Raw genomic sequence first — 19156 nt, forward strand, 5'->3', positions numbered from 1 at the left:
TGGAGACGAGGCCAGGTGCCCTGCTGGAAAGGGCTCCCGAAACTGGCTGCTGGTGCCGTGCGCCATTAGCGCTGCTTCCCTTTAGTTCTCTCCCCTGCTGGACAATGCTACAACAATGCTGGACAATGCTACAACCAAAAATGGACTAGATTTTCTACGTGGTTCATCTCTCACGATAAGGAGCCTCAAGATTCCTCCTTATCTTCTGTTCTAGATTATCTTTTGCACTTTTCCACCTCTCGCATCAAGTCTACATCGATACGAGTCCATCTCAGTGCAATTGCTGCTTTCCATCAGCCTATTGAAGAGAAACTCCTTTCTGCTCATCTGGTGGTTTCCAGATTCATGAAAGGACTTTTCAATGTCAAACCTCCTCTCAAACCGCCTCCAGTGGTTTGGGATTTCAATGTTCTTGCTCGATTGATGAAGCCTCCATTTAAACCAGTGTCTACGGCTCATCTGAAGTATCTCACTTGGAAAGTGGTGTTTCTCATTTCCCTCACATCTGCTCGAAGAGTCAGTGAGCTGCAAGCTTTAGTTGCTGATCCACCTTTCACTGTGTTTCATCATGACAAGGTGGTCCTTCATACTCATCCTAAATTCCTACCTAAAGTGGTTTCAGAATTTCATCTCAACCAATCCATTGTCCTTCCAATGTTTTTTCCAAGGCCTCATTCTCACCCTGGAGAATCAGCTCTTCATATTCTGGACTGTAAACATGCTTTGGTCTTCTACTTGGAATGCACCAAACCACACAGAACTGCTCCTCAACTTTTTGTTTCCTTCGATCCAAACAAGTTGGGACATCCAATCTCTAAGCGTACCATCTCTAACTGGATGACTGCTTGTATCTCTTTCTGCTATGCCCAGGCTGGATTACAACTACAGAGTCAAGTCACAGCCCACGAAGTCAGAGCAATGGCAGCTTCAGTGGCTTTCCTCAGATCTACACCTATTGAGCAAATTCGCAAAGCTGCTACCTGGTCCTCGGTTCATACTTTCACCTCTCACTATTGTCAGGATGTTTTCTCCAGACGATTTGGCCATTTTGGCCAGAGAGTATTACAAAATTTGTTCTCCTAAGTTGCCAGCGCTCCCACCATCCCAATCTGGTTAGGTTGGAGGTCACCCATATGTGAGAATAGGCTGCCTGCTAGTCCTGGGATAAAGCAAAGTTACTTACTGTAACAGTTGTTAACCAGGGACAGCAGGCAGCTATTCTCACAACCCACCCACCTCCCCTGGTTGGCTTCTCTGCTAGCTATCTGAACTGAGGAGACTCGCCCTGCGCTGGGCGGAAAGGCACTTGCGCATGTGCGGTACGCCTGACTCGAAACTTCTACGTTTCAACAAGCAAGTCTGCTTACGAGGCTGTCCGCATCCGGGCTCCGTGGATGATGTCACCCACAAGTGAGAATAGTTGCCTGCTGTCCCTGGATAACAACTGTTACGGTAAGTAACTGTGCTATTTCTGCATTAGCTCCAGGTGCTTTATTACCTTTTTTCTCATAATAATGCCTAGATTACTTCTCTCCAATATGAGCTGTTTATAGAGGTTTACAAATAAGAAAACATTTCATCACAAAACAACAGGCATACATTAAACATTTGAAAATGCCAAATTTTAAACTAGCAAGTATGAGACTACCAACTCTTGAAAGTTTAACAAACTAAACTGCCTATTAGTAACAGAAGCCCTTTCCACTGCTCAGGTACCACAATCTGCCTAGCAGTTAATAGGGACAATTTAGAATCATTTTTATCTATCTTCTCTTCACTTTAGGATGCCAAAAATCCTAAGACAGATGTTTAAGGTTCTCTGTGGACTTCTTGCCATACTTTTTCAGGCTTTTGACTAGAACCTCTGTGTGATTTCCCTGCTTTTCTAGTGTCCTTCATATGTAAGGAGCTATATAAGGCCCAAAATATAAAGAAGAAAGATTTTGCTCTAAACTTAGCTTTGACTTTCCCTCATAATCTAATTTTAAGGGTACAGCATATCCTTTTGTAATTTTACTGCCAGCATCCATGTTCCACCCTGGTTAAGGTAAAACCCATCCTTTCAGAATGCGCTTCCTCTCCTGTAAAATGTTGTGGAGTTCTTAAAAAATCTAAAAAAAATGTTACCCTGCACTCTCATCTCAACTAATGCGACCTTGGAAGTTCTGAATGTTAATGTCCTACCAAAATGTTTAAATTTTGCTTTTAGAATCTCCTGTCTCCACCTTGATAGTTGGCTCTTCTCCATCGCACTCTTAACATCTTGGTGACAACTGAGGTCCACCTCTTCTATGCCAGACAATGAAGTTACCAAGAGATGGTGATGGGCCTAGTGAGAAGAGGGTAGAGATTTGGACTAAAGGATAGAAGCATGGGAGATTGTTTATTGTTTATTTAGTTTTTGATTAAACGCTTTCTCGATTCTACAAAGCGTTGTACAAAGTATAAAATAACATTTCAACAAACAATGTAATAGTTAAGACATACTTTCTATGAACTACAAGGCTAACAATGATACTTATTAGATTATTATCGACAGACGAACAATAGACAGTTACATTGGACACAAATTGGGAAGGGGGGAGAAATACAATTGATATAGTAAATGAGAGAAACGTTTAAGGTAAACACAAAAGGATTAGGAATAATTAGAAAAAAAAAAAAAAAGAACTGATTTAAATTAAACTCTAAAATACAGTACTTCAGTTAAAAGCATCTTTAAAAAGAAAGCATTTTAAGTTGCTTTTAAAATTTTTTAAGTTTTTTCCCATTTTTAAATAAATTGGAAGGGCATTCCAGATCGTAGGGGCTGTCACGGAAAAAATTGAGGTGCGGCGTGTGCCAATAATTTTTAAAGAAGGAATATTAAGATTGAATTGGGATATAGATGTTGATTAAGCTCTGAAATTTTATGTGATGGGAAAGTGAGTGCCATTTCTTTAAGTGTCTTTGCTGTTGCACTTCAGGAGGAGTCTTGCAGCCATGAATGTAACCAGCGTCTTGTGGTTCTCTTTGGCGTGGGGAAACTGCGTGATGATGCCCGACACAGCGTCAAGAAAATTACCAAAGATATTCTGAAAGTGTTAAACAGGAAGAGTACAGCAGAGATTGGTTTGTATTGAACTCTTTCTTTTCTGTTACATTCTGTACCTTTTTTTCAATCCTGGTACTTGTTTCTCCTGTCTCTGTTTGTATGTCTACTACCCTTAATGGCTTCATTTTTGAGACCCAAAGGTCATCTCCTCTGGTGTAATCTCTCTGTTGCTGTACAGCTGGCAAAGAACAAGTTACTTGTAACTGCATCACTGAAAATAAAGTATACCTTATTGGGTTTGTTTTTTTGTTTTTTGCAGTATTGTATTAGGTTGCTAGAGTGCAACTTGGTGGCACCTTTTGGTGCTGTCATCTACTGTCAGGATGAGTGCACTGTGTACTGAAAGTTGCATATTTCAATACCTTGTATCTCTCTTGCCATTAGATAGCATTGGACTGGAAATTGGTAGAGGATCCAGCAAGAGTAAAAGAGGCAGCATAGGCCTTGGGTTGCAGCTCCATAACTCAGTTACAACGTCAGAATCAGCATCCTATAGCTATTTGCTCTGCTGCTTGAAGGAGGGAATCAGAAGTCAAGAGAATCAGTCTCATATCTTGCCAATGGAAGAATGAGTTGTCTTGGTAGTCCAAGACCTCTTACCTGCCTAATGAAATTGGAATCTGTGGTTATGCAACTAGGAGTAGAGCAGTGAAGTCAGTGGGAACTTGTGAGCATTCAGAAGGACTGGCCTAGGAAGCTTGACTCTGTTTTAATATAGCCAATAAATGACATACAGAAGGAATCAGAAGACAGATATTGGTGCTTAGCAGGTAGAAAAATGATCCAAGCTCGAGGTGGATTACATTCCAGTAGAACAGCTCTTTTCCTACAGCAAAGGCAGTAGAAAGTGAAGGGATTTGCCTTAAGTCACAAGCTGGCAGAGATTAGTATTGCAACGGAAAGTGAAACGAAACAAAAATCCATACGAAAAAGGAGATTATCGCTGAAAAATAGCTGGAAAGTGATGACCACAAATGGTCGCAGTCTAAGCAACAAAGTTCATGATCTGCAAGCCCTGATGTTAGAGGCAGATCTAGATATTGTCGCTATCACAGAGACATGGTTCAGTGAATCACATGGATGGGATGCAAACATACCGGGATATAATCTTTTTAGGAAGGACAGAGATGGTCAAAAAGGTGGAGGAGTAGCTCTCTATGTAAAGATCAATATCCAAACGACCGAAATGCAAGGGACCTGGGGAGAGGAAGAAGCGATATGGATTGCTCTGAAAAGAGAAGATGGAACTTCTATCTATGTGGGTGTAGTCTACAGAACTCTGACTCAATCGCAGCAAATTGATAAGGATCTGATTGTTGATATCCAAAAGTTTGGAAGGAAAGAGGAGGTTCTGCTGTTGGGAGATTTCAACCTGCCGGATGCAGACTGGAATGTTCCGTCTGCAGAATCGGAAAGAAGTAGGGAGATTGTGGATGCCTTTCAAGAGGCTCTGCTCAGACAAATGGTGACGGAACCCACAAGGGAAAAAGCGATATTGGATCTGGTCCTCACAAATGGAGAGAGTATCTCTAATGTTCGAGTGGGTGCTCACCTGGGAAGTAGCGATCATCAAACGGTTTGGTTTGATATAACAGCTAAAGTGGAGAGCGGCCACACGATACTTAAAGTCCTAGATTTCAAACGTACGGACTTTAATGCTATGGGAGAGTACCTGAAGAAAGAGCTGTTAGGATGGGAGGACATAAGAGAAGTGGAAAGACAGTGGTCTAAGCTGAAAGGAGCAATAAAAATGGCTACGGACCTTTATGTGAAGAAAATCAATAAAAACGCGAGAAAAAGGAAGCCGATATGGTTCTCCAACCTAGTGGCTGAGAAAATAAAGGCGAAAGAGTTGGCGTTCGTGAAATATAAAAAAACCCAAAAAGAGGAGAGCAGAAAGGACTAAGGGTGAAACTGAAAGAAGCCAAGAGAGAGATATGTCTGGCGAAAGCACAGGCGGAAGAACAATGGCTAAAAATGTAAAAAAGGGAGGCAAAAATTTATATTAGTGAAAGGAGGAAGATGAAAAATGGAATTGCTAGGCTAAAAGATGCTGGGAACCAATATGTGGAAAGTGATGAGGAGAAAGCGAATGTGCTAAACAAATACTTCTGTTCTGTGTTCACAGAAGAAAATCCTGGAGAAGGACCGAGATTATCTAGCAAAGTTACACGAGAAAATGGAGTAGATTCTGCGCCGTTCACGGAGAAGGGTGTTTATGAGCAACTTGAAAAACTGAAGGTGGACAAAGCGATGGGACCAGACGGGATCCATCCCAGGATACTAAGGGAGCTCAGAGAGGTTCTGGCGAGTCCTATTAAAGACTTGTTCAACAAATCTCTGGAGACGGGAGTGATTCCTGGGGATTGGAGGAGAGCGGATGTGGTCCCTATTCATAAAAGTGGTCACAGGGATGAAGCAGGAAACTACAGGCCGGTGAGCCTCACTTCAGTTGTTGGAAAAATAATGGAAGTGTTGCTGAAAGAAAGGATAGTGTACTTCCTTGAATCTAATGGGTTACAGGATCTGAGGCAACATGGCTTTACAAAAGGTAAATCGTGCCAAACGAACCTGATTGAATTTTTTGATTGGGTGACCAGAGAGCTGGATCGAGGACATATGCTAGATGTAATTTACTTGGATTTCAGCAAAGCCTTTGATACAGTTCCTCATAAGAGGCTGTTGAACAAACTTGAAGGGCTGAAGTTAGGACCCAAAGTGGTGAATTGGGTCAGAAACTGGCTGTCGGACAGACGTCAGCGGGTGGTGGTTAATGGAAGTCGCTCGAAGGAAGGAAAGGTGAGTAGTGGAGTCCCTCAGGGATCAGTGCTGGGGCCAATCCTGTTCAATATGTTTGTGAGTGATATTGCTGAAAGGATAGAAGGAAAAGTGTGCCTTTTTGCAGATGATAGCAAGATTTGTAACAGAGTAGACACCGAAGAGGGAGTGGAAAAATGAAAAAGGATCTGCAATAGTTAGAGGAATGGTCTAAAGCCTGGCAACTAAAATTCAATGCAAAGAAATGCAGAGTAATGCTTTTGGGGATTAATAATAGGAAGGAACCGTATATGCTGGTAGGAGAGAAGCTGATATGCACGGATGGGGAGAGGGACCTTGGGGTAATAGTGTCCGAAGATCTAAAGGTGAAAAAACAGTGTGACAAGGCAGTGGCTGCTGCCAGAAGGATGCTGGGCTGTATAAAGAGAGGCGTAGTCAGTAGAAGGAAGAAGGTGTTGATGCCACTGTACAGGTCATTGGTAAGGCTCCACTTGGAGTATTGTGTTCAGTTTTGGAGACCGTATCTGGCGAAGGACGTAAGAAGACTTGAGGCGGTCCAGAGGAGGGCGACAAAAATGATAGGAGGCTTGCGCCAGAAGACGTATGAGGAGAGACTGGAAGCCCTGAATATGTATACCCTAGAGGAAAGGAGAGACAGGGGAGATATGATTCAGACGTTCAAATACTTGAAGGGTATTAATGTAGAACAAAATCTTTTTCAGAGAAAGGAAAATGGTAAAACCAGAGGACATAATTTGAGGTTGAGGGGTGGTAGATTCAAGAGCAATGTTAGGAAATTCTACTTTACGGAGAGGGTGGTGGATGCCTAGAATGCGCTCCCGAGAGAGGTGGTGGAGAGTAAAACTGTGACTGAGTTCAAAGAAGCGTGGGATGAACACAAAGGGTCTAGAATCAGAAAATAAGATTAAATATTGAACTAAGGCCAGTACTTGGCAGACTTACACGGTTTGTGTCTGTATATGGCCGTTTGGTGGAGGATGGGCTGGGGAGGGCTTCAATGGCTGGCAGGGTGTAGATGGGCTGGAGTAAGTCTTAACAGAGATTTCGGCAGTTGGAACCCAAACACAGTACAGGGTAAAGCTTTGGATTCTTGCCCAGAAATAGCTAAGAAGAAAAAATTAAAAAATTTAAATTGAATCAGGTTGGGCAGACTGGATGGACCATTCGGGTCTTTATCTGCCGTCATCTAAACTAAACTAAACTAAGCCTTAAGTTTATATACCGCATCATCTCCACGGAAGTGGAGCTCAACACGGTTTACAAAGCTTAAAAATATAGGAAGAGAGAAGAGAAAGAGTTTACAAAGCATAAAAAGAGGGGATGTAATCTGGAGAAGAGATTTTATATGCTAGAGAAAAGCCAGGTTTTCAGTTGTTTACGGAATAGTTGGAGGGAGCCCAGGTTCCGCAGCGGGATAGTGAGATCGTTCCAGAGGCCCGTGATTTTGGAGAGGAGGGATCTACCCAGTTTACCTGCGTGGAGGATGCCGTGTAGATAGGGGAAGGATAGTTTATGTCTGTGGGCTGATGTGGTGGTAGTTGGTGTCGGGGCGAGGAAGGATAGAGGGATTAGGGGCAGAAGGATGCCGTGAATGATCTTGAAAGCCAGGCAGGAGCATTTGAAATGAATTCTGGAAAGTACTGGGAGCCAGTGAAGATTGGTAAATAGTGGGGAGACGTGGTCATATTTGCGTTTAGCAAAAATCAGCTTGGCCGCAGTGTTCTGGATAAGCTGGAGTCTGCAAAGACTTTTTTTCGTTAGGCATAAGTAGATGGCATTACAATAATCGAGTTTGGATAGGATGATGGATTGTACAAGGACGGTGAAATGCTTTTGGTGAAAATAGGATCTAACTTTCCTCAGCATGTGGAGACTGAAAAAACAAGATTTTGCCAAGGAATTCAGGTGATCGTTGAGGGAAAGGGAGGAGTCGATTGTGATGCCAAGGACCTTGCTTGAGAACTCAAGGTGTAGAGCAGGGCCTGTGGGTAGGGTGAAGAGGGCGGGCAGGTGAGCTAATTTTGGGCTGAGCCAGAGTAATTTTGTTTTTGATTCATTTAATTTCATCTGTACTGAGAGGGACCAGGCGTGAAGTCTCATTATGCATGATGTGATGTTCTCTTGGAGGTTTGTAAGGTTTGGATCTGTTTTAAGGAGGATAAGGATATCGTCTGCATATGTGTAAATTGTTTCAAGGGGGGATAGTTTGAGGAGCTTCAGGGAGGTCATATACATGTTGAAGAGAATAGGGGATAGGGGAGAGCCCTGTGGAACACCAAAGGATGGTGTCCACGAAGCGGATTTGGAGCCGTTTGTGTTGACAATGTAGGAACGATCGCGAAGGAAGTTTGAGAACCACTTTAGGACAGAGGAGTCTATTCCAATCTCAGAAAGTTGGTAGATTAGTATGTCGTGATGCACGACGTCGAAAGCCGCGGAGAGATCAAACTGTAGGAGAACAGGCAAATTTTTTTCGGGCGTGTAGTTATTGCACCTTTGAGATTAAGGAAACTAGGAGGGACTCGGTGCTGAAATTGGGCCTAAATCCGTATTGGTAGTGTTGGAGAATGGAGAATCTCTCTAGGTAAGAGGAGAGCTGAGTAGCGACTATGGTCTCTAGAAGTTTTGTTAAAAGAGGGATGTTTGCTATGGGGCGATAGTTCGATGGTGAGGAAGGGTCGTTTTTTTTCAGAAGAGGGGATAGGGCAATGTGTCCCATTTCGGTGGAGAACAGGCCCGATAGTAAGACTTTGTTTATGAGGTTAGTAAGGGAAGAGATGGCCTGTGCAGGGATTTTTTTGTAGAGGTAGGATGGGAAGGGATCTAGGATGCACTTGCAGGATTAAGTTTGAGGCAAAGTTTAGAGATCTGGGTCTCGGATACTAGTTCGAATGTAGTCCATGATCTGTTGGCAGGGATAGCGTCGGAGTCTTTCGGGGGGAGAGAGTTATAGGAGATAGCTGAGGGAAACAAGCTCTTTATGGTAGTGATCTTCTCGTTAGATAGAAACATAGAAAGATGACGGCAGAAAAGGGCTATAGCCCATCAAGTCTGCCCACTCTACTGTCCCACCCCATTAAGTCAGAGTGCTGCTCGACCCACGTAGAGATCCCACGTGGATGTCCCATTTATTCTTAAAGTCGAGCACGCTAGTGGCCTTGATCACCTGCACCGGTAGTTTGTTCCAGTGATCCACCACCTTTTCTGTAAAGAAATACTTCCTGGTGTCACCACCAAATCTCCCTCCTCTGAGTTTGAGCGGGTGCCCCCTTGTGATTGAAGGTTCCTTAGGAAAGAATATGTCGTTTTCCACCTCGACACGACCTGTGACGTACTTAAATGTCTCAATCATGTCACCCCTCTCCCTGCGCTCCTCTAGAGAGTAGAGCTGCAACTTGCCCAGTCTTTCCTCATATGAGAGACCCTTGAGTCCGGAGACCATCCTAGTGGCCATTCGCTGGACTGACTCAGCTCGAAGTACATCTTTACAGTAATGTGGCCTCCAGAATTGCACACAAATTGAAGAATTTGGCTAGGTCATTTGGAGATGGGAGGGAGCTGAGTCGTTTTTAGAAGTTAGGTTCCGCCAGATGTGGAACAGTGTACTGTTTTGGTTTTTTGACCTGGAGATTTTGTCTCCATAGTAATTCTTCGTAGCTTTTTTTAGTACGGAGTTGTAGGATTTGATGTTTTCTCTCCAGGATTGCTTATCTAGAGGGGATTTTGATTTTTTCCATCTTCGTTCCAGGGCCCGACATTTTTGTTTTAATTCTCTGTGGTATGGGAGATACCAGGGAGCCTTGTGAGAGTAGGAGATGGGTTTAGTGGTTAGAGGGGCAAGGGCACGGTACGTGGTTTCGGAAAGAGTCACCCAGTTGTGCCAGATTGAGTCTGGGTCCGTGTGATTGGGAAGAGGAGGGAGTTTGTTGAGAAACTGGGACCAGAATAATTCACTTGAGATCTTTTTGCAGTAGGTGATGGAGTTTGTGGTACGGGTTGGGGTTTCAAGGGCTGACATGAAGACAGGGAGGCAGAAAGAGCCTAGGAGGTGATCAGACCAGGGGACATGTTCCCAATGGGTCATATCTGTGGAAGTTTTATGCTCAGTCAGCTCAAGAAAGCTAATGATGTCAATGGAGTGCCCCTTTTCGTGGGTAGGGGTGGGCGGGGGAGCAGTGAAGCCTAAGGAAATGAGGAAGTCTTTGAACTCAGTTGAGTCATTGTTGGTGTTGTCGTCTAGGTGAAGGTTAATGTCACCTATGATCAGTAGTATTTGGAATTTTAGATAGGCCTTTGTTATGGTCTCAAGAACAAAGTCAGAGGATTTATTCCAGGGCGTGGGTGGGCGGTAAAGTAGCAGGATGCCTAGTGGGTGGGGGCGAAGTTCGTCGTTTATTGAGGTTAGCATGAATTCCAGGGAAGGATGACTACCCTTTTCTAGGAGCTCAACATTAAAGAATGATTTGTAGAGAAGGGCTAGACCTCCTCCTTTCCGGTTTATTCTAGGAGAGAAAAGACCATGGTAGCCTGGGGGACAGAGTTCATTTTGGGTGAGTAAGTCATCTTTTTCGATCCATGATTCATTGATGCACAAAAAACCCGGGTCAAAATCCTCAAGTAAATCTTTTACTATTTGGGTCTTATTTTTGACGGACCTGGCATTACAATAGAGAGTAGGGACTGAGGTGAGAGAGTCTGAGGTAAGGTTGGACAGGTTTGCTGGGGGAACAGGCTTTAGGGAGGTGAGGTTAGCACCTCGGTGCTTTTTGAAATGATGGAGTCTGGTGGGTACTAGCATGGGGATTCTGAGCCCAGGACAGATGTTGTTGGGGAATGTAGCATCGGGAGAGTTTGGGGGAAGAGGTTTTTGGGAGTGGGAAATGTTTGTGAGGCCAGAGTGATGGCTTCATGGTTGGAGTCGGGTGGGCCAGAGGGAGGGGGTTTGTCAGCGAATTTGCCAGGAGGGGGGGGAGGGGAAGAGAGGAGTTTGGATGGCTGATAGCGAATGGGAGAGGAACAGAGACTGAAAGGAATTTGTGTCCCACAGCTTCTAGTGTGATAACGGACAGGTTGGAACTTAGTGTCAAACAATTTGAAATGGGACTTGGCTAGATATGCAATTTAAAGAAACAAGCAATGCAGTAGGCTAAATATGCAGTTAAAAGAAACAAGCATACTATGTTACTATGTTAGAACAAGTTACTTGTGACTGCATCACTGAAAATAATGTATACCTGGACAGAGGAGGATGCAGCTTTGGAGGCACAATGTTTCTGGACCTGGAGGAGCTTTTTGAACCTGTGCATAGAAAGAACAAGACCTTCCAAAGTCCCAAGCCTGTTCTGTGAGGTGAAAGGAAAATCTGGAATGAGGGGACATAGGATGAAGGCGAAAGGGGATAGATTCAGAAGTAACCTCAGAAAAGACTTTTTCACAGAAAGAATGTGAATGCATGGAATGGCCTCTCAGTGTGGGGGAGGGGGGGACAGAAAGTGTATCTGAATTCAAGAAAGCTTGGGACAAGTCCATTGAATCTGTAAGGCTAAAGGGAGATGGGAATGATATACTTGCCCATAGTTACAAGGAGCTGCAGTGGGAATTGTATTCCCAACCTCAGGCAGCTGCTCTAACCACTAGACCACTCCTCCACTCAGAAAGGAAGGGATAGTAGATGGCATGGTTAGGCCATATGGTCTTTATCTGCTTTAATTTTTCTATGTTTCTTTGGTAAGGTCAGTACATGCAAATACATTGAAATTCTCCGGAGACCAGCAGCCACACTTGGTGGTGAAGTCCTTAGACTCAATCACATAAGGGGACGAAATCTAAAACACAGACTAAGTCGCGGGTCAATTTTTTTATTAAGATACTTAGGGGTCCTTTTATTAAGGTACGCTAACTGATTTATCACACGCTTAAACATTAGCACACACTAAATGCGCACCTTAATAAAAGGACCTCTTAGTCTTAGTAGAAGTATAGGGTTACATCCTCTCCAACCTCACGCCGACTCTGTGATATAAACATAATAAATTAAAAAGACTTTTCCTCTCTCTTTTAGGTCCTAGTTCACGCTTGCTGTCTAACACCAGCTCTGGCAGGATACATATTTCAAATCTGACATATTGTAATCACAAAACAGAAAATAAAATGTTTTGCATGCTATCCCTGGGAACCCTATATCCCCTTCAAGAATGAAACAAATAGCTATACTCTCTAGACCTCAAAGAGGCTTACACACACATATCCATACACCCTGCTCACAGAAAGTTTCTACGCTTTCGCGTAGCTCATCAACACTTTCAGTATAAAGTTCTACTGTTTGGCCTAGCATCTTTTCCAAGAGTGTTTACCAAATGCTTGGTAGTAGTAGCAGCAACTTTACGTACTCATGGTTTGCAAGTGTTTCTGTATCTGGACGATTGGCTAATAAAAGCCACTTTGCCTCAAGAAGTACTTTCCACAACACAGTTTCTTCAACAACTAGGGTTTGAAGTCAACTTTCCAAAGTCTCAACTCCTACCCTCCCAAAGACTGCAATTTATAGGCGCCCTTCTCAACACTCTTCAACTACAAGCTTTCCTTCCTCAACAAAGACAAACACCTTGATTCATCTTTGCGAGCAGGTTTCTTGTCTACAAACCATTTCAGTCAAGCAGATGACGCGGCTCTTGGGACACATGGCATCTTCAGTCCACGTTACCCCTCTGACAAAACTTCACCTCAGATTAGTTCAATGAACCCTAGCCTCACAATGGTCTCAAGCTCTCGATTCCTTCTCTCAAAAGATTGCAGTCACATCATCTCTTCGTCAATCTCTTCGGTGGTGGATGGAACCTACCAATCTTTCCAGAGGTCTATTATTTCACATCCCTCCACATCAGAAGGTACTCACCACAGATGCATCCATGTATGCTTGGGGAGCTCACCTGGATGGTCTTCACACGCAAGATCATTGGTGTGTTCAAGAGAAAACTTTTTACATCACCTATTGGAACTCAGAGCAGATCGATATGCTCTTCAAACCTTTCAGAGCAACCTATCCAATCAAATCCTTCTGATTCGCACGGATAATCAAGTAGTGATGTTTTACATCAACAAGCAAGAAGGAATAGGCTCTCTACCTCTCTGTCAAGAGCAAAGTACATTTGGAACTGGGCGATTGCTTGCAACATATTTCTCAAAGCTGTGTATGTACAAGGATCTCAGAAAACTCTGGCTGACAAACTCAGCAGATTTCTTCACCCAATCGAGTGGATTCTCAACTCCAAGGTGTTACACCACATTTTTTCACTGTGTGGAACTCCTTAGATAGATGTTTGTCCCTCTCCACAATCACAAATTGCCTCAATACTGTTCCAGGCAGTATTCTTCTCAACGTCTGGAAGTGGATGCTTTTCTTCTGGATTGGACAGGCAAGTTCCTATATACATTCCTTCCAATCCCTCTCATTCTCAAGATGTTAGTCAAACTCAAGACAGAATCAGCCACCATGATCCTGATAGTTCCTCAGTGACAATCTTGGTACTCCCTTCTACTTCAGCTGAGTGCCAAGGATCCAATTCGTCAAGGCTCTCTTTTACTTTGCAACCTGAAATCTTTACACGTCACAGCTTGGTACATCTCAGCCTAACTTCAGCATATCCTAATCTCTCCGATGCTGTACAAGCTATTGCTGCTTTCAGAAAACCTTCTACTGAGCATTGTTATCAACAGAAGTGGACATGTTTCACTACATGGTGTACTCTCCAAAAACAAGATGCTACATCTTCCTCTTTCATCAGTATTGGATTATCTTCTCCACTTATGGACTTAAAACTACTTTGGTCAGAGTTCACCTCAGTTCTATTAGTGCTTTTCACGTCCCTAAATCTCTGGCCTCTCATCCTATTGTTTCTAGGCTTATGAAGGGAATTTTTAATTCCAAGCCTCCGTTCAAACCACCTCCAGTTGTCTGGGATCTTTATGTACATAAGAACATAAGAATAGCCTTACTAGGTCAGACCAGTAGTCCATCAAACCCAGTAGCCCGTTCTCACGGTGGCCAATCCAGGTCACTAGTACCTGGCCAAAACCCATTGAGTAGCAATATTACATGCTACTGATACAGGGAAAGCAGTGGCTTCCCCCATGTCTCTCTCAATAACAGACTATGGACTTTTTTTCCAGGAACTTGTCCAAACCTTTCTTAAAACCGGCTATGCTATCCGCTCTTACCACATCCTCCTAGCCAATGTGATGAAGCTAGTACTGCCCGATTCACGATTTGAATCGGTTCACCAATTCACTTTGGGTGAATCGATTCGAATCGATTTAAATTTTAAGAAAATCGGCTTCCCGATTCGGGCCCTCGCCCCCTAAAGCAGGAGCGGTAGCGCTGCTCTTACTAGCTGGCCGCTGCCGCATCTTCTTTAGAGGGCAGGAGGAAGGGTCAGTCAAGAAGTGCTGCTGTCGGCTTCCCCCCTGGCCACCCAGAAGGACTGCGCATCGCATCGCATACCCCATCCCCCGGAAGGCCTCCGTGTTCCCTCTGGCCTCCCTGCAGCGTTTACCTTATAGCTGCGGCCTGCAGCGAAGATCGCGGTTACAGCGTCTTTACTAAGTGCTTTCAGCTGTTTCCTCAGCCCTGATACTGCCTTTGACGTCAGAGGAGGGGTGGGACCACAGCAGAGGAAACAGCTTAAAGCACTTAGTAAAGACGCTGTAACCGCAATCTTCGCTGTAGGCTGCAGCTATAAGGTAAACGCTTCGGGGAGGTCAGAGGGAACACGGAGGCCTTCCCAGGAGGTGGGGTGCGCAGTTCTTCGGGGGGGCAGGCCTTGGGGGGGGGGTGCAGGCCTTCAAGGGGGGGAACACACCAGACCTCGCCCAACTCCTATACGCATATGTCCTCTCCAGAATGGATTATTGTAACTCCCTATATAATGGACTAACCAAAAATAATATCAAACGCCTCCAACGGGTCCAAAATGCAGCCATCCGCCTCCTACACAACCTCAACTACCACGATTCCATCTCCCCGGCACTCCATGCTGAACACTGGCTCCCAATTAGCCAACGCTGTACTTTCAAAGCCCTGACAATTGCCCACAAGAGAATCTACTCCACCACCCCCTCCTACATAAAATCCAAACTTCCCATCTACAACCCCACTCGCACCCTCCGCTCAAAGTCAGAGATACGCCTATGCGCCCCCCCCGGAAGATCCCTGCTCACAGAAACTGCCCACAAACGATCCTACAGCCACTTCATTCCACACCTCTGGAACCAACTCCCCCCCCAACTTAGACAACAGAACTCATTATTAACATTCCGTAAATCGGTAAAGACCCTCCTCTTCAATTAAAGATCTCCTCTATCTTCTCCCCCCCTTAGGCCCCACCCTCCACTCTCCTATCACCTTCCCGAAATTCCAGTATGACCCTCTCTTACTCTATCCACTAACAAAGTGTACCTATATGCTTATAACTTTCCTTAAGCTAAACTACTGTATTTCCCCCTTCTCTCTCTCTGCTTACTCTCCCTGTATTTAATTCTCTCCAAAAACTATAAACCCAATCACTAAACCTGTTGTACCACTTATATGTCTAGTTACTCCCCACTGTGTATGTTCAATTGTAAACCGTTCTGAGCTATTGGGAGGACGGGATAAAAATCTAAATAAATAAATAAATAAATAAATAAATTAAGAGGGGGTGCTGACCTTTAAGGGGGGGGAACAGGCCTTTAGGGGGGACAGGCCTTCAAGGGGGGGACAGGCAGGCCTTTAAGGAGGGGACAGGCCTTCAAGAAGGGGGGACAGGTCTTCAAAGGGGGGACAGACCAGGGATGGTGGCATAGGCCTTCAGGGGGGACAGGCAGGCCTTCAAGGGGGGGGACAGGCCTTCAGGGGGGAGGTGCAGACCTTCAGGGGAGGGGGGCCCTGGTGTAGAAGTACATGGAGGGAAGGAAGGGGGGTTCAAAGAGACGTGCATATGCTGGACTTTGGGGGAGAAGAAATAATGGGTCTAAAAATAGAGGAGAGGAGAGAGATGATGGACAATGGGATTTAGGGAGGGAAGGAACAGAAAGGGAGAGAAGTTGGACACAAGGGATGGTGTGGAGGGGGGGATAGAGATACTGGATAGGAGGGTATTTAGGAAAAGAAAGGGAGAGATGGTGGACCCTGGGGTGGTGGGGAAGGAGGGAGAGATGCTAGATGAAAGGGTAGTTAAGAAAAGGTTGGATCTGTGGATAGAGACGAAAAAAAAAGAAATATGCCAGACCTTCGGGGGAGAGAAGGGAAACGGAAGGGGAGGACAGAGATGGCAGATGGATGGTTAGAAAGAAGAAAGAAGGAGACCCTGGCAGGCAAGTTATCAGAAAACAACCAGAGCCTGGGACCAACAAGATTTGAATAATGACCAGACAACAAAAGGTAGAAAAACTAATTTTATTTTCCATTTTGTGATTACAATATGTCAGATTTGAAATGTGTATCCTGCCAGAGCTGGTGTTAAACCGCAAAAGTGAGCTAGGATTTAAGAGAGAGAGGAAAAGTAATGTAATGTAATTTATTTCTTATATACCGCTACATCCGTTAGGTTCTAAGCGGTTTGAAGAAAATATACATTAAGATTATAAATGAGAAGTAAGAAGGTACTTAAAAAATTCCCTTACTGTCCCGAAGGCTCACAATCTAACTAAAGTACCTGGAAATTAATAAAGAAGAGAAAATAAAGATGGTTGAAAAAAGAAAAATTCTATGTGAACTTATAGGATGGAAATTAAACTGACAGTGAAGAACTGTATGAAAAATACATATGGAATGCAGTTAGAGAGGGTAGGTTACAATCTATTTATGGTATTTGTTTAATTGGAAGGTGTTAAGGTGGGTAATTTGGGGGAAGGTTATCTGAAGGTAGGTGAATCTTCTTTTTTGTTTGTTTATTTTGTTTACACCACAGCGCCAGTGTGGTTAGGAGAAGGCAAAAGAGGTGAAGAGGCTGTAAAATAAACCCACCAGGGTGTTTGAAAAAAAACATCACCACCCAATTGGGCAGGAAAATCGAATCGAATCGAAAAACAAATTCAGTAGGCTGAATTGAATCGAATCAAAATTTTTTTTCCTGAATCGGGCAGCACTAGATGAAACCACCATTTGAACCAATGGCTTCTATTCATCTCAAGTTTCTCACTTGGAAAGTGGTCTTCGTGATTTCTCTCACTTTGGCTCGTCGAGTGAGTGAGCTCCAAGCCTTGGTGATGGATCCACTGTTCACAATATTCCATCATGACAAGATAGTTCTCCGCACCCATCCTAAATTCCTCCCAAAAGCGGCCATAGAATTTCATCTCAATCAATCCATTGTTCTACCATTTTTCTTTCCAAAGCCTCATGCTCATCCTGGAGAAACAGCTCTTCACACTTTGGACTATAAACATGCCTTGGCTTACTACATACAAAGAACTAAGTCACACAGAACATCATCTCATCTGTTCATCTCCTTTGATCCTAACAGATTGGGCAAGCCTGTAACCAAAAGAAGTATTTCCACATAGCTAGTAGCTTGTATTTCCTTCTGCTATGCTCAGGCTGGGCTGCAGTTCGAGGGTCGTGTTACAGCACATAAAATCCAGACTATGGCAGCTTCAGTAGCTTACTTACGTTCCACTATCATTGATGAAATTTGCAAAGCAACTACTTTGTCCTAAATTCACACATTCACATCTCACTAGTGTCTAGAATTCTATTCCAGACGAGATGGTCGTTTTGGCCAAGCAGTACTATAAAATTAATTTTCGTCTTAATGGCCAACTCTCCCTCCATCCCATTATATTCAGCTAGGGAGTCCCACATGTGAGAATATGCTACCTGCTTGTCCTTGGATAAAGCACAATTACTTACCATAACAGGTGTTATCTGGGGACAGCAGGCAGATATTCTCACATCCCTCCTACCTCCCCCGGTTGGCTTCTTAGCTTGCTTACAGAACTGAGGTACCACAAGCTTACATCGGGCAGAAAGACACTTAAACTGATAGTTCAGTTTTCATTCTGTCAGTACTGGGCTCTGTGGATGAATATCTGCCTCCTATAACACCTGTTATGGTAAGTAACTGTGCTTTCTGACATACATTTGTATTGCATGGCACAGCAATATAGACAAGACTCCCTAGGGCAAATAACATCTCAGTTAACATTCCGATTGAAATTTATAGTCAGAAAGAATGCCCAATTGAATTTTGATAGTAAGCATGTGCATTGTCTTGGAATTCTGGAATAGAATTTGCCATTTCTGGCACCCAGTCCTAGAAAATTCATTTTATGATAGAGTAATATAAACCCTTTTCTCAGCATTGTACAGTGCATGTTTCAAACCTGCCATATAACAGTATTAATTCCTATAAGTCAAACAGCACAAACCTGTAGTAGATCTACAAATGGGGTGACTAGATTACCCATTCCAGAAGGGATAGAATCATGGACTTCAAATACTACACTGATTGGGAGGTAATTTTAAAACCAGGCCTGGCCAAAAAGTCTCCCTCTGGAATGGGTAACCTGGTCACCCTATCTACAAATATTATACCGGACACAAGAACACAATACATAAACTTCTGGAAAGTAGGACTGCTACAGAATTCTACAGAGAAACTGCATGCAAACAGAATATTGCACTTCAGTAACATGCCACTTACAGACAGACCCTCACCAAATACAGAAAAAGGAATTACAAATTAGAAATAATAATAATAATAATAACTTTATTCTTATATACCGCCAACAATCTTGCGACTTCTAGGCAGTTTACAATGAAGAGAAACTGTACAGACAGCGAATTACAGAGTATAGCATTGAACATCAAGTGATAGTAACAGGAGAGTTACAGGGCTGTGTATTACATGGTTTCACAATGAGTAGCATTATACAGTCGACGATATTCAGAGCATAAGTAGGAGAAGAGAGAGGAGATTGCGCTTTGAGTTACAAAGGTGCAAGGCTGCGAAGGTGAAAAAGATAACATAAGATGTTGATGAGAAGTAAGTTGTTAACTTGGTACATTTGAACGAAGGACCGGGCACCAGTGGGAAAAACTGGTAACAATTAAAGATAGAAATTTTGGCAGAAGAGGGTAGACGGACTCCTTGGGATGGGAGGAGGCTCCGATTTTAGGGGAGAAGTCTGGTTAGGTTATAAATTTCTTAAACAAGGTGGTTTTTAGTTCTTTCCTAAAGATACTATATGATTCTCTGGCGGCATCAGTGAAGTAGCCTGTCCAAG

The 19156-nt window shown here is 43.6% G+C and overlaps 1 protein-coding gene across 1 annotated transcript in view; it reads left to right on the forward strand.

The window, feature by feature from the left end:
- The window catches only part of MED12 (mediator complex subunit 12), a 708291-nt gene that overhangs the window by 246688 nt on the left and 442447 nt on the right, over window positions 1-19156 (forward strand). Inside the window, exon 16 of the mRNA XM_033943934.1 lies at window positions 2967-3111. Within this exon, the coding sequence (XP_033799825.1) occupies window positions 2967-3111 (145 nt within the window). The remainder of the gene's footprint in view (window positions 1-2966; window positions 3112-19156) is intronic.

This window comes from Geotrypetes seraphini, chromosome 5 (genome assembly GCF_902459505.1).
Source record: "Geotrypetes seraphini chromosome 5, aGeoSer1.1, whole genome shotgun sequence".
Lineage (NCBI taxonomy): Eukaryota > Metazoa > Chordata > Amphibia > Gymnophiona > Dermophiidae > Geotrypetes > Geotrypetes seraphini.